General features: G+C 45.9%; 1 protein-coding gene across 1 annotated transcript in view; it reads right to left on the reverse strand.

Moving 5' to 3' along the window:
- LOC147710768 (taste receptor type 1 member 3-like) overlaps positions 1-16,926 on the reverse strand; it is a 199,569-nt gene that overhangs the window by 100,485 nt on the left and 82,158 nt on the right. The window contains exon 4 of the mRNA XM_086920052.1: positions 7,049-7,246. Coding sequence (XP_086776178.1) covers positions 7,049-7,246 — 198 coding nt within the window. The remainder of the gene's footprint in view (positions 1-7,048; positions 7,247-16,926) is intronic.

Raw genomic sequence — 16,926 nt, forward strand, 5'->3', positions numbered from 1 at the left:
ATGTGATAAGTTACTCATCGCCTGCTGGGGCGATCTGTTCCATGAGAGTAGTTTCAAGACTAGGGAACTGTTCTTTAAGGCACAGGAACACACCTCCCTTGAACTCTTTTACTACATTCGGCTGCGTGCGGGGATGCGGGACATCTTACCTGATTATCCCAATGAACCTGAGACCCTAGCGCCACTGCATTTCCTGTTGGGATCGCAAGACGGGACCCACTTGGTCTCTGGTCTTTACCGCCAAATCCGAAACGCTGCTCCGGAACCGGTCTCCAATGCTCCGCTACGATGGGCTGCTGAACTTGCCTTCGATATTACCGATGAGCAGTGGAAATACTGTTGCACGCTCACCTCTCGCGTCTCTGCTAGCAGCAGATTGAAAATTATCCACTATAAATTCCTTCAGCGGATATACTATACTCCGGCTCGGAAATATAGGTTCGGGTTAGCTGACAGCGACCGATGTGAACGCTGCCGTGCCGACCATGCTGATTTCCTTCACCTGGCATGGGACTGTCCCCAGGTTGCTCATTACTGGCAGCTGGTTGTGGAGGCTATCGTGGAGATGGTGGGTGAGGCGGTGCCCGCAGACCCCTTGATCGCCATCCTCGGATACACAGTGCACTTGCCTAGAGGATGCAGGAAATTTGTTGACACCGCCTTGCTCTTAGCCAAGAGACGTGTTGCTTGTCGCTGGGGCAGAGGAAGGGCGCCCAAATTTAAGGACTGGCTTACGGATTTAACATATTGCCAAGACCAGCATACCACTTTTGCTGAATTGATACCCCTTTCTTGTAGGCCCAGGGATATTTGGGAACCTCTGATGCACTACCTGCTCACGCGCTCGGATGACGATGCACGATCGGATGATCTGCCTCCCCCTCCTCAACGCGCTGACGTCCCTCCCAGATCGCAACCCGTTAATCCCTCCTGCACCATCTGACTTTCCTTGTCCCCATGCGCTCTCATGCCCCTGCAGCGTCCTGAGTGACCTGGGCCGCCCTCTCTTGGCCTGACCCACACCCCCCTCGTAATTGGGCATGCATATCCTATTTTTTCTGCATCCACAGCACGCCTCACACTACTGCTGAGTAACACCCCGTTATATTCCATGCTTCTATGGGATGCACCTTTGCAGACCTCTGCCACACTGGGATAGCAGTCCTGGACATTAGTTTCCCCATGGGCTACGGCCTGCCTGACCCACCTTGCTGCACCACTCTTCATTGGAACTTTCACACAGTCTTATACGGCCTCATAGTTATTACCTGAGTTGGGAAGTTTTGGTTCCTGTTTGACAAAAAAAAAAACAAAGGAGAGGGATTTCATCTCTCGACTACAAAACCCTGTTCAACTGCTGCTCATCCTTGCTTGTCCTACGCCCCGGGCTGCGGAACCAGCGTCATGTATGTTTTCCTATACGCCGCCGGGCCCCCGGGATGCCGGCTTCTGGGCTGTGTACTGTTCATAATTTTTGCTGCCAGCCTCCGGGTTGTAGGCGGACCAAGCTGTGTACCATACTCTGTTTACTCCAATAAAGCAGTTTGAACCCCCCAAAAAAAAAAAAAAAAAAAAAAAAAAAAAAAACCACCTTGGACTTGGCCATTTTCACATAAATTCGAATGCAGAATCCAATTTTTCGGTAGGAACCACACGAACGCTATACTTAGGCTCTCCTATTTATTCAACAGCATTTTGCCAGCAACACACCTCCACAGGCGCATTGTTTACATCTTTCTCATTGCACCAGACGCGTTTCAGGACGGAATGTCCTTTCCTCAGTGGCATTTTGGAGACATCAGGAAACTGTTTGCAAGGCGTGACTTCATTTATTCACTCCCGCCCCGATGGGCGTTGCTCAAGGCATCTTGAGAATTGTAGTCCGCTTTATTTATTACCCTTGTGGGTGATTTCCGCGTTGTCTTAGTGTCCATAATTTCAAGATGCTTGCACCTGTGTGAGCTGTTACCCTGCTTTATAGTTGCTGTTCGAGCTTTGGTAAACTCCTCTCTGCTTAGGAGTTTACTGTTCGTCCCGTAGTTGAGCCGCACCCACTTGTGGTACTGCACACGGACCCAACGGAGTAGTGGGTTCCTTCCAACGACCTTGGACTTGGCCGTTTTCACATAAATTCGAATGCAGAATCCAATTTTTCGGTAGGAACCACTCAAACGCTATACTTAGGCTCTCCTATTTATTCAACAGCATCTTGCCAGCAACACACCTCCACAGGCGCATTGTTTACATCTTTCTCATTGCACCAGACGCGTTTCAGGACGGAATGTCCTTTCCTCAGTGGCATTTTGGAGACATCAGGAAACTGTTTGCAAGGCGTGACTTCATTTATTCACTCCCGCCCCGATGGGCGTTGCTCAAGGCAACTTGGGAATTGTAGTCCGCTTTATTTATTACCCTTGTGGGTGATTTCCGCGTTGTCTTATTGTGCATAATTTCGAGATGCTTGCACCTGTGTGAGCTGTTACCCTGCTTTATAGTTGCTGTTCGAGCTTTGGTAAACTCCTCTCTGCTTAGGAGTTTACTGTTCGTCCCGTAGTTGAGCCGCACCCACTTGTGGTACTGCACACGGACCCACCGGAGTAGTGGGTTCCTTCCAACGACCTTGAACTTGGCCGTTTTCAAATAAATTCGATATATATATATATATATATATATATATATATTTAGATCTCAATTATTAAAAAATAATATTTTACATTAATTGTAATTTTTTGGGTTTGATTATTTGAACTTACTGCCACAAAAATCATATTTAAATATATATTTGTTTGCATAAAAAATATTAACTGTTAAATTCCAAAACATTATCTAAATTACTAAACAAATAAAATAAAAAGGCATTTAAAAAAAAAAGACATTTACAAAAAATGGGATAATAATTTTGAAACAAATGAAATTATAAACAAATACTATAACATATAAATTATTAACACATAATAATAATACATATATTAAACAATATCAGGAAATATATTTAAATCTGGGAATAATACATACAGTATTCCCACTCCAGTTTCTGAAACAGTAGAAAAAGTGCTGGAATTCAGAGGGGTAATATTTACTAGTATCACTCCATTCTAAGCAACAGTAGGGAAAACATTGGTCTTCAGAGGGGTAAGATTTATTATTACCACTCATCTGTGCAACAGTAGATAAAGCATTAGACATTGGAGGGGTTAACATTACTATTCCCACTCCAGTCTAAGCAACAGTAGGGAAAGCATTGTACTTGGGAGGGGTAAGATTTATTATTCTCACTCCAGTCTAAGCAACAGTGGGGCAATTGTTGGATTTGTAGCGGTAAGATTTACTATTCTCACTCCAATCTAAGCAACAGTAGGTAATAAACTTAATTTCAAACACATTACATATTTGCATAACCGTATTAATTTAGAAAAAATAGAAAACTCTAACTATAAACATTATTACTTACACACAAAATATACATATATCTATTAAAAAAAGAATAGACAGCAATTAACCAATTTACAATTTTACAATTTAAAAATAATAGTTATTTAATTATTACTCAATTAACTTTCTGCCCGATGCTCTTACAAGTCTAGCAACCCAAAATTAAAATTATTAAATATAGTACAATTTACATAATTGATAATCTATTAAATAACTAACTAACAATCATTAACTAATTAATAATTACTTAATTAATTTCCCACCCAAGAACCCTACACAATCCAGCAACCCACACATAAAAAGTAACTAAAATAAATTCTGAATACATAATAATCAATTAAATCATTAATAATAATTTGTTGTTAATTAATTATTACCTAATTAACTCCCACCCTGTGCACCTACAAGCATAGCAACCCACACCTAAAATATAAATAACTATATCAGTAGTACATAATATGACTAATTAATATTAATCATGAACTCAATTAAAGATTATTAAAGACTGACGGCTCCGTAGTTGTGGTGGCGGTCTGTGGATCGCTAGACTGGAGTCGACCCGCCATAATCTGACTATGGGGGTGGACCTCCACAGAACATCTTCTACCGCCAGGCATCTGCGATTCCTCACGGTCTTGCAGCAGTGTGAGGCTCGTAATATACTGGCAGTGCTGCTTAACAGTCCATGCCCTCCGGGAACGTGAAATGGCATTTCCATTCCCGTGTCTTGCTATGACTCATATATGAGCCATAGCACAGCACCACTGCGAGCCAGCCGCTGCAGGACCGCCCGACCTGGAATCCAGTCGGGTTTGGCTCCAAGACCGCCAAACTCATAATAAGGCCCTAAATAATGACTTAATTAACTTCCAACCCTCCCCCCCACAAACCCAACAATCCACTACCATACTATAAATTATTATTAACAATTAAACAAAAATTTCGAAATAACTTAAAATTACAAAGTATATTAGAAAAAATATCAATAATTATACATACAATAAAAAAACATAAAATTAATATATGAACCAAAACACATTAAAATAATAACAAAATGTTAATTTTTACAACTATATTATTAAAAACCATAACAGTATTCTTGAAAACTATATTGCCTACCTAAAAAAACAATATTCTTAACAGCGATATTTCTGCATCACAATATTTTTGTATGACAATATTCTTTTTCAATATTTATAAGTTCCAATATATACAGCGTGATATTTTTTTCCAAATACTGGTTGTTTATTTTTCCTTTTTACCTATTCTTTTATGGTTTCTTCTTGGTTGTAAGATCTTTTGAGTTCTGATTTAGTTTCTTAGTGTCATGATACCCCTTTGGCGTAAATGAAGGGCTTTAAAAAACACCCCATTTGAACTAAACTGGAAGACTATCAGTATTGCGCCTAATTTCAACATTCCCTCCAATCCTTTCAGATCTAGAGATGTCTTTATTGTATATGCTCATTATCTCTTTGCGCCCAAATTACAGAGATTTTTTTGACTTTGAATTCACCTCATACATTACTAGGCCTAAAGCCCTTATTATCATTACTGGTGAGATTTCGCTCCAACAAATGAGATTTTTTCAAATAACAAATTCAGTGTGGTGGAGTTTACATGTGACCAAATTTGCACCTTAGTGTGAGTTTGCTGCCTTTCAGGTTGGGTCCACCAGCAAACGTTGTCAGACATCCACATAACCGCAGAAATGTGAGCACTGAACAACAATGTGCAGGTTGGTTCCTAGAAGCATTTGTAGATTTGCTCCTGTTAACTGCAAGGGAAAAGGAATACTCTGAGAATTGATGCAGGTATAAGGGAAAACGTTCCTCACTAGGGAAATGTATTTTATATCTCATTTTCATATAGGAAGATGTACACCTGTTAGATATGTTTAATTTGTAATTTCCAATTCATCGTATCATTTGTAGTTGTCGTTGTTACATTTCTTTGTTATAGCATTTTTAATTTTTTGTGGATACTTGATTACTCAAAGGACTGGTCTGCACCCCTCAATCACAAAGAGGACCATAAACAAGGGTTTTGAAATTCCAGATCCCCTAACCATGATAACTGTGTATCATGAGTGATAGGGTCATGGTTTCAATTGCTCCAAGTTTAACTCAACTAGACCTAGCCCATAAAATACACACTTGGGGCCCCATTAGGATGGCGGGTGGATTGCCTAGTCACCGCCAGCCCGGCGGGGGCAATCGGCCCACCATACCTGCAGAAAAGACCCCCCGCCATATTACAATGGCTGCACAGCAGACGGAAAGACCATCCGCCGCTTTTCCGCCCTGTCGACATGTCGACCGGACGGAAACTGGTTCAATATGGTGGCGGTATCAGAAAGACACCCCCAGCAATTTTAGAATAAGGCCTTGCCCATGCCTTTCCGTGGCAATATTGCCGCCACAGAAAGGCATGCAGAGTCTGCTTGGGGGGCCCGTTGCGGGTCCCCAGGGTCTCCAGGGGGGTGGGGGTGCACATGCCTTTCAATGATCAGCATGGCAGGCACCGCGAGGCGCCTGTCACGTTGTGCATTCAAACGCACAACCTGCCTCTGTGGCATTGTGGCGGGCAGTGCTCTCTGCACCGCCCGCCGCAATGTTGCAGATGCTCTATGCGCCCGCCATTGTGGCGGCCGCATGCTAGTCGGGAGTGCGGGACCCCCGCACCCTCAGCGGGCGGTCCCGGTTCCCGAGGGTATGGCGGGCAGACTTTATTAATGGGGCCCTTAGTGTTTTTGGAGGAAGGAGGGCCAAATTTACTCTAAAGTTTTGCATAAGTTCTGACACTTAAAAATAAAGAATTTCTGCACGGCACATTGAAGGTTGCACATGAATTCAAACATATTTAAAATCCTATTGCATTTAATATTAGAGATAGCTGATAGACTGGGTAGATAATTTCACGAGGGACTCAGACTATGTTATGAAATAAGCAGCGAAGTTAAATCAGCTAAAGTTTGTGTGAGGTTGCGTGTTGTATTGTATACTATTATTTACACAGTAATCATGAATTGACATTGAACAACTATGGCCGGATCACAAAACAGTTTTGACTGGAGCTATTAAATGTTTTTGTTTGTAATCAAGGCAGTTTGTGGTGTCAACAACTTTTACTATTAGATTATGAAAGGAGATTTGTGAAAGTGGTAATATGTGGCTTGAAAGTTTGTGAATGTTTGTTGTGTTGCATTTTGTTATGGTGTTGATGTGTTGAGTTGTTTTTGTGCTAAGGGTTGCCTTTTAATGTTTTTTGTTTTGTCATTTTACTTTGTATTATATGTATTGTCTTATGTTTTATTGTGCTCTGTAGCTACTACAGAGTCAGTAGATGCATCTGCATTTCCAACCAAAGGCACCATATGCCTTTGAATTCCCAGTGATATACCACCATTACCAATGTGTAAGGGGATAAACACCTGATGCTCAACCCCATTCCATGGCAAACTGGTCTTAAATCAACACTTCCAATGCTCACTTTAAGTGGAACAGCCTCTAGGGAGGAAACTAGGGCATATAAATTAAGGTGAATGGCACATAGATGTAAGGGAAAAAAAACGTAAGTTTCATGTTAAGAATAAATATATGATCACCCTACAGACCTGATTGTTTTGTGTTTGCCAGTTTATCAGTGAGTCGTTGATATCCAGTTGTCCATTGTACTCTCCAATCTTCATATACCCGATCATATCTGTGCTGTGAGTCACAACATCGTACCAAACATTGGGATTACTGTCTTGGTCAAAGTAGAAAGAGGTGTTGAGGATGGTAAAATTCACCTTCTTCACTGCTTCCAGCAACTAAACATAGAAAGAAGATATATTAAATAATTGTATGCCAATTTCTTTATTAAATATCACCTGTGCTAATGTACATTTACATTTTGCTCTATGTTCAAACCAGCTGTAATCTAATTATACAAATTGCCTACAACAGTTCAGGCTGTGACAGAAACCTTACCCTGTCGAGAATGCCCTCACCCGCTGAGAATTCAGTCAATCAAGTCACCATCTCCAAAGCTACCAAGAAAGATAGGCTTCTTCTAACTCTCTCTCTGTATTCCTGCTTTACCTATTGTTGCTTTTCCTGGTCAGTGGTAAGTGGCGAGCTGGTGGGAAAAGGAAAGGGAAAGGGAAAGGGAAAGGGAAAAGGTTCTCAACAAACCATCAGTCTAGGTGCAATGTACTTGTGCAACAGGAGCATGAGAAATGTATACATATATACAGATAGGCAACCAAAAAATTTACAAATAAAATATGCCTTTGATAATGTCTTTGCTTCTGACAAGTTAGCAGAGGACCCTCTAGTGGTATGCTGACAAGCCCTACATTCACCTGCTAGAAAATGGCTTAGGGCCCTATTACTTGTCTGGCGGTCCATGGCGTTCTTCCGACCATCCTATTACGACCAGGGTGGTCGGCCGCCCTGGGACCCCGCAACTGCCAGGAATTAGAGATCCATGGTGGTATGGCGTGCTTTAGGCCCCAATATGCTTTGTCCAGCCACTGCAGCCCTGTCAAGCATATTACGAGATTCCTCACCGCCACGCTTTTCATGGCGGTGAGAATGCCATGAAAAATGTGGTGGTGAGGATACAAAGGAGGCTGGGCCCCCTTGTGTGTCTACACTATTGGGTGTATGCAGGAGGCACATGTTGTGATCCCCTGTGGGAATGCAACCCAGTACTGGACTGCAGCCCATGCCTTGCAGGTACTGATTTTGATGTTCCCAATGTGGAGCCTATTTCATAGGCAAACTGCCATGAGAACGTCAAAGAACAACCCGCCCGTATCACCAAACTCATAATAAGGCCCTTAGAAATTTCCTGAAGCCATGGAAGGGAGTAGTGTAGGAGCACTGGGCCTGAACATTTCGTTTCTGAGGCTAAGGATCTAATAGTGTTAGTGGGCAAGACTGAAAATAGACTCGAGTGAGAAAGGCACAAGAGGGCAGGTAAGAGGGGTGTCATTTAATTAAACATCCAAGAGATGGTATATTCCTACTCTCCTCAGTCCCTTTCAGTTATTTTTTGCTTTCGGCTGCCACTGAGACCAGTAGCCTCATGCCTCTGAAATACAAACAATTATAACCAAATATTACTCCTACTAATATTACTACTGCCCCTCAGAAAAGAGAGCAAAGGAAGATCAGAGATATTTTGGCAGGAATGCTGTGTTAAAGACCTTTTTAACCTCAACATTTATCTCACCATTTATGCTATCCTCCACCACCTATCTCCTTCACCACTACCCGCCAGATCTATTAAAACAAATCATCCATTCGAGATGGAAACTATATATTGGATCAAACCCGAGCACCCCCCCCCTATCAAAACTCTCTCACCTTGCTTTGCATATTGAGCTGCATGGTAAGCAGCAATGGTCCTACTAGACTCCCAGCTACATCATTTATAACTACAAGAGCACTCAACATCACAGAGGTGGCCACCAACAGCTCTAGCAGTGAGAGGAATGAGGGGCAGAACATTTAAAAAAATCAACAATGCAGGGATGAAAACATTCAAATATGGCAGAGTTTAAAGAAATTATACTCAGGCTAGAAAGAAATGGGAGAGACTAAGGGCCAGATGTAGGTGAAATAGATTTACCGATTTTAAATTACCGAATTTTACCAATTCGGTAATTTAAAATCGGTAAATCTATGGGGTCGACATGTAGGTATTCCAGATGTGCTGGAATACCAAATCGGATGAATTCGGTATTTACCGATTCGGTAAATACCGAATCGGTAATGCCCATTCATTCCTATGGGCTTTGAAGCCCATAGGAATGAATGGGCATTACCGATTCGGTATTTACCGAATCGGTAAATACCGATTTTCACAAGGGTGCAGGGGTGACACCCTCTGGCACCCCCAAAACAGGCTCGGGTGCCATGTGACAGGCATACATGCCCTAGGGCATGTATGCCCACCATGCACACCGGAATCGGTATTTTACCATCAAATTGGATTTGATGGTAAAATACCGATTCGGTAAGGCTCCTGGGACTCTGAAGAGTCCCACCTACATATAGGTGGCTCAGATTCGGTAAATTTACCGATTTTTTATTTTACCAAATCGGTAGAATTACCGAATTGGTAATTTTACCGATTCGGTAAAATAATGCCCCCTACATGCCTATCACCTATTTACCGATCGGTAACAGCCGAAAATACCGATTTTCGGCCGTTACCGACCGACCTACATTGGGCCCTAAATGCCTCTGAATCCGAACTCCAACTTTCTATAAGATGTTTTCTAAAAGAGGAATATCAATTCAAGAATAGAGGCAAGTTGTAGAGAGATAGAAGACAGGATGCCCTTAAGAAGATGGTAATATTTAGTTGAACGGCCAAATGTACATCATTGACTTCCCCATCGCATCCAATGCAATAAGACATTGGATCTTCCGCATAAAGCCTTGCCATGGGTACTAAGCACTATATAAATGAAAATAGAATACAACACCATAAACATGCATAACAGCCTATGGAATGTCCCTAAAACCAGTGCAATGCACACGAAAGAGTGAACGGAAACAAAAACAGTGAGGTGATAGATCAAAAAGTTAGTATGTTAATTTAAAGGAAGATTGCATTTTTTTTAGAAAATCTCAACAATGAAAATGAACATTTAAAGAAAGAGGTATGACAAGCCATCCTGGGTCGTTTAGCCTCCTAGTGAAAAAATCAAGTCCTTATTAAGGCGTTATCTACTGACTGTGGTTGTGCAATATGAACCTCAAAAAGAAAGTGATCTCATCACACCATGAAAATGCTGACAAATTCAGAAAAAGTTCTGGTCCAAGGTAAATTAGGAAAAGCAGCCAAAGAAAATTGCGCTGTCTGATCTGAGAAAATTTCACTCGTCACAGACACACCAGATTGTCCTTCTCCATCAAGGCTCTTTACGAATAAAACCTGCTGATTTCAAAGATTGCAAGATTGGCATAGCCTCCATTAAATGTAGTGGTGTAACTCAAAGGATAGTTTAATAATAAAGGCCCTGATTAAGCGTTCGGTGGATGGGTCACTCAGTCACGAACGTGGCAGCATGGGCGTCGAACCACCAGAATGCTAGAGAAAGTAGAAATGTGCACACAACCTTTGACTTTATGATATCATAGGATGTGATATCATATGACTTTTGCTCCGGGCATTTGTAGGAGGCGGTTCCCGCAATTAAATTAGGCCGTGCGACAGTATGTTGAGGTTCAAGTAAATCTTTATTGAATGGGAGAGCACTGGGGTCACTCCCGCACAGAAGCACTGCTGTGCAGAAGATGGCCGCCGCCGCTCCCAGCATGCCTCGTTGGGTCACGTGGTCTAGCCACTAGAGCGCTACACCACATATCTCCCTCCTTTAATAACCTCATAACAGAACTATAACAATCAGGGGTGCCAGGGGTTTACCTTGACACTGTACTATAACAGATTTACTGGAGTGCTGAAAGGGGAGGGGGGTGGGTAAAGGACATCAAGGTGAGGAGGCATACACAACATAGCACAAGCTTACATGTTGTATTCTCTGTATCTTTTTGGGAGTACTACTGCCCTGCCTGTGCGGGTACTTGTAGCGGGTGCTTGTGTCACGTGTGTCCTAGTTTCCCTTGGACTCCCTTGCAGGTTACCGTTGGGAGCTGTGGAGGGTTGTCGCATGTTGTCTGATTCGCTGATGTCTTGGTCTTCTTGTTACCTAAGTTTTCATGAGGTCTCTATGCTCCTTTGTCTTCGTGTGTTGTCGCTTCTGTCTTCATTGTCTCTTGTTGTGCCATTTCCCTGTGTGTCTGTCTGTGGACCGAACTCTTCAATATCCAATTCCCAGCTGGTGTTACTGGTGCTTTCCGAGGTTTCTCCCTTGTCCCATCCGAATACTTTATTACACCTGGCCATTTTGTTGAGGGACCATATTTTTCTATCACTCAATAAGGTCGACCGTGTGCAGACTTCTATGCCTTGCAGAGGTTCGCTGAACTTGCTGTCGCCTTTCCTTCGCAGTTGTGCCAGCTTTACTCAGACCCACCCCCCCTTTTCGAGCAAGACTTTTTTCATCCTGTGCGTCTTGTTGTAGTGGTCTGTGTAAATTTTCTGGGCCTTCTCCAAATTACTCCGGACTACCGCAGGAGACCACTTACTCTGAAGCGTCAGGTTCTTCCAAGCTGTGTTGTCTCTTGTAAATGGGTTTCGGCCCCGTAGGATCTTAAATGGGCTGTATCCCGTAGCTGTGGGAGTAATGCGATAAGCCCATACAGTGTGTCTAATTTCCGTCTCCTAATCCTTTCCCGCACTGATAGCTGCTTGCACCGACCCCATGATCACTCGGTTGAACCTCTTTGCAAGGCCATTTCTGGCTGGATGGTACACCTGGGTGTGTCTGGTCTCAATGCCGTTCCTTTTCATGAACGCAGTCCATTTGTCGGAAGTGAACTGGAGGCCGTTTGTCACACGTGATGATTTTCGGAATACCCTCTCTCAAAAATGTGGTTGTGAGGAAGGCTTGGATTCTATTGGTGTCAGCTTTTTCGCACTGTTCCACTTCCGGACACTTGGAGTACCGGTCCATTAACACTATGACGTACTTGGGGACTCCCCACTTGTCAAGAATGGGTCCTAGTATGTCGACTGACAAGTCCTCCCATGGGTTAGTGGGAGTGGAGAACTTCCCCAGGGGTGGTTAGAGCATGGTTTGTGTTTTGTCTGCATTCAATCAATCAATCAATCATGGACATTTATATAGCGCACTACTTACCCGGAGGGTCTCAAGGCGCTTGGGGGGGGAGGGGGGGGGGGGGTGCTGCTACTGCTCGAACAGCCAGGTCTTGAGCTTCTTCCTGAAGGAGAGGTGGTCTTGGGTCAGGCGCAGGTCGGTCGGGAGGGAGTTCCAGGTCTTGGCGGCCAGGTAGGAGAAGGACCTTCCTCCCGTAGTCGCTCTTCGGATGCGGGGGACGGCGGCGAGGGCGTGGTTGGCTGATCGGAGGTGGCGTTTGGGAGCGTAGAAGTTGACTCGGCTGTTGAGGTAGCTCGGGCCTTGGTCGTGTAGGGCTTTGTGTGCGTGGGTGAGGAGACGGAAGGTGATTCTCTTGTTGACGGGGAGCCAGTGCAGGTCTCTCAGATGTCCGGAGATGTGGCTGCGTCGGGGGATGTCGAGGATGAGTCTGACTGAGGCGTTCTGGATCCGCTGGAGTCTCTTCTGGAGCTTGGCGGTGGTTCCGGCGTAGAGGGCGTTGCCGTAGTCCAGTCGGCTGGTGACGAGGGCCTGGGTGACCGTCTTCCTGGTCTCGGTGGGGATCCACCGGAAGATCTTTCGTAGCATGCGCAGGATGTTGAAGCATGACGAGGAGACGGCCTTGACTTGTCTGATCATGGAGAGGGAGGAGTCCAGGATGAAGCCCAGGTTGCGTGCGTGGTCTGTCGGTGTGGGTGCGGTGCCCAGGGCGGGGGGCCACCAGGAGTCGTCCCAGGCGGAGGGCGTGGAGCCCAGGATGAGGACTTCCGTCTTGTCTGAGTTCAGTTTCAGGCGGCTGGTCGTCATCCATTCGGCTACATCTTTCATGCCTTCGTGAAGGTTGGCTCTGGAAGTGGCGGGGTCGTTGGTCAGTGAGAGGATCAGCTGGGTGTCATCGGCGTAGGAGATGATGCTCAGGTTGTGTTGGCGTGCGATGGCCGCGAGGGGGCTCATGTAGACGTTGAAGAGGGTGGGGCTCAGCGAGGATCCTTGAGGGACGCCGCAGATGACTTCGGTGGCCTCTGACTTGTACGGTGGTAGGCGGACTCTCTGTGTTCTTCCGTCGAGGAAGGAGACGATCCATTCCAGAGCCTTCTCCTGAATTCCGACGTTGCTGAGGCGCTGCACAAGGGTGCGGTGGCAGACAGTGTCGAATGCCGCGGAGAGGTCTAGGAGGATGAGGGCCGCTGTTTCTCCGTTGTCCATCAGCATTGCTGCACTGTTCGCAGGACCGTACATACTTCTCCACATGGCTGTCGACAGCAGGCCACCAATAAGATAGTTTGACTCAATTCTTTGTTTTCACGAATCTTAAATGGCCTTCGTGCAAGATAGTTAGCAGGCGTGCCACTAGTTGTTGCGGTGGAATCACTTTGTCCCCCTCGTAAGAGGAATATGGCATTCTCACTGATCGACAGCTCCTCCAGCACTTACCAGAATTTTCGGAGGTCGGTGTCCAAGTGCTTCTTCTCTGGCCACCCTTGAGTGACGAACCTTTTTACACTCTTGAGATGGGGGTCATCCTTGTACGCTGTCTGCCATTCATGCGCGCTTATGACTTCCTCCTGATCACTGGTGAACGTGATCATGTATTCATCCCATTCAGATTTTCCCGGCACATCTTCCATCGCCGCCGATCTGCTGAGGTAGTCCGCTACTTTGTTCTTGGTGCCAGTGATGTATTCTATGTCATACACAAAGTTCAACAACCTGAGAGTCATTTTTGCTATGCGTGGAGTGGCAATGGCGTGTCTGCTGGTTGTGAGAACCTTAACAAGCGGCTTGTGGTCCGTCCGGAGGAGGAACCTGGAGCCCCAGAGAAACCACGCTGAACTTCTCCTCGTTGGGGCCCAGGGAGCGAGACGTGAAGCTGATGGTGGTCACAGCGCCCTCCTTGGACATTTGTGACAGGACTGCTCCCAGTCCTTTGTCGCCGGCATCCGTGGTGAGGATGGAGAGAGCAGATTGATCAAATCCATGTAGAGGGACTGAGTCGCAAATGTTATTCTTGATTAGTAGAAATTCAGCATTTGCGCTGGATGACCAATTGAAGGCGTTCTTTTCTTTGAGGATCTGACGTAGATGGTGTGTCTTGGTGGCGACGTTTTGTACGAATTTGCTATAAAATTCGACCAATCTGAAGAAGGAACGTTCTTCCTCCTTGTTTTGTGGGGTCGGTGCTGCCTTGATTGCTTCCACGTTGGCACTCTTGGGAGAGATGCCTTTATCGCTAATTTCGTGCCCCAAATAAGTGACAGTGTGGAGGCCAAATTTGCACTCGTCCCACTCTGCCGTGAGACCGTTTTGTGATAATATTCGCAATACCGTGGAGAGTTTTCATCATGATCATGCTTGGTCTTTCCCATGATCAGGATGTCACACTGCTGCCTGGCATCCGCCGGAACCTGTAGCTTCGAACAGTGTAATGAACGATGTCAGTTTCCTACAGGAGGGGTGCAGCGAGATTTGATGGTATGCCGCTGTAAGGTCAATGGTTGAAAACCATTTAATTTCTTTGGTCTGGGCCAACATTTCATTGATTTTGGGCAACGGGAATTTGTCCACTGTGATGTTCTTGTTGAGTTTCCTCAGCTCAATGCAGAGGCGCACCTTCCCGTTTGGCTTGCGTGCGACTACCAAAGGTGACAACCATTCCGCGCTCTCGGTTGATCGATCACCCCGTTGTCCTCCAGGCACTGTAGTTCCATCTGCACCGCCTCCCTGCAGTTGAATGGGATGTTCCTCACGTTATAGCATCCTGGTGTGGCTCCTTCTTTGAGGCAAATTCTGTGTGTGAACTTGGTGAGTTTGCCTATTGTGCCTCCGAAGACTGCTGGAAAGTCGTCCTTCCAAGCTCCGCCTTCGCACATGTGGGGGTTGTCTGTCATGAGCACTTGTGTAGCACCACTTGGATTCAGTTGAATACCCAATGCCCCATGGTCTGCCCACCCCAGTACTGAGGGATCTTTTTCCGTCACATACAGTTTACCTTCTGAGATCCTGCCTTTGAACTCGAAGCAGAGTGGGCGGAAGCCCACCATGGGAATTCTCTCTCCCGTGAATGTGACGGGGTGAACATCTGTGGGGTGTAGGTGAGTGCCTAAGGTGCACGTAAAGTCTCTCTCCCAGATGTTGCATTGAATGATAGTGTATGGTGACCCTGAGTCTGCCACCATAGAGACTGGTATACCTCCTATTGTTAATAAGCAAGAGGGTTTCTAGGTGCTGTTACAATCAATACCCAGAACATGGTCATCAATGAAAAGAACACTGTCCTCCTCAACTTCTCCCTCCCCCCCAACTGTGTCGGAATCCTGTAAGACGCATTTAACAGAGGAGTTGCTGGGCTTGCATCTACACACTTTCCCAAAATGACCCATCACCCCACAATAGGAGCATTTAACTCGAAAGGCTGGGCACCGTCTGTCATTGGCTGCATACGTATAACTGCCACACCTGTAGCAGCCACTATGTGGGCACTGAGTGTCCTGTGGGGTCCGCCGCTTTGGATAGTGGCTTCCTGCTGTACCGGGCCCCCGCTGTGGGTGGGGTTTTGCTGTGTTGGGGTTTGAAGTCAGTCACTTTGCACACTGTAGTCGCACTGGCGCAGTCTTTCTTGGCAGCTAGAGCGTACCATTTAGAGAGCTCTGTTTTCTTGACCAGGGCTATGATCTCATTGAGGGGTGTAACTCCGCTAACCCACAGTTTTTCCTGTATATTCGTATTGACTGTGTGCATTATTATCTGGTCACCTACTTGCTCATCTGGAGGTGTACAAACTTGCAAGTGACCGCTAATCGTCTAAGCGCGGCCACTTAATCTTCCACAGACTCTGTTTCTGTTTGTTTCTGCTGGAAGAAATTATAGCGGTCTATTGCCGTGCAGACTACTGGTTGGTAATGGCTATCTAAATTTTCCAACACGTGTTGAAAGACATCATCGTCATCAGGGAGTCTAGTCTTTTTCACCATGTTCTCGTACACTCGAAGACCTTCCAGCCCCAGATTGTGCAAAATGATTTTCTTCCTGCGTTTGCTGGAAAATGCCTCTTCGCCCTCGTCCTCCAGAGCTGAAAAATAATTCAGAAAATACCCCTTCCAGTCCTTCCACTTCATGGCAGGTTCTCCTGGTTTCGGCAGGAAGGGGACTGGATTTGTGAGGGAAAATGTCTGTGCACACATCCTGACTGGGCGATGGAACCGTGATCAGCCCGACGGAGACTGGTGACTGCTGGGCAGTGGTAGACTTGGAGGATTAGCAGCGCAGGGGTAGCGTCCCTGTAGGAGGGCTCTTCCATATTGTGGGCCGCAGGCACCCCAGGCACTTACTTGGAGGCGCAGACCGTCTGTAGCACCCTGTGTGTCACTGCAGGGCTCCGGGTTGCCGTGCTCAGCTCCGTGGCCTATGGCTGCTTTCTGGTGGTCCTGGCCTGCTGGGTGGTTCCCCCAGGTGCTGGCCAGCAGGCACTGTAGGCACTGACTTGGGATGTGCCATCTGTACTTGGCACGTTATGTGGCACTGCAGGGCTCCTGGGCGCTGTACTCAGCTCTGTGGCACGCTGTGTGGCACTGCAGGGCTTCTGGTTGCTATGCTCAGCTCTGTAGCTCGGTGTGAGGTACTGCAGGGCTACTGGTTGCTGTGCCCAGCTCTGTGACACTTTGTGTGGCCCTGCAGGGCTCTTGGTGGCTGAGCTCAGCTCTGTGGCATGTTGTGGGACACTGCAGGGCACCTGGTTGCTGTGCTGAGCTCTGTGG

Source organism: Lissotriton vulgaris, chromosome 5 (assembly GCF_964263255.1).
Source record: "Lissotriton vulgaris chromosome 5, aLisVul1.2, whole genome shotgun sequence".
Lineage (NCBI taxonomy): Eukaryota > Metazoa > Chordata > Amphibia > Caudata > Salamandridae > Lissotriton > Lissotriton vulgaris.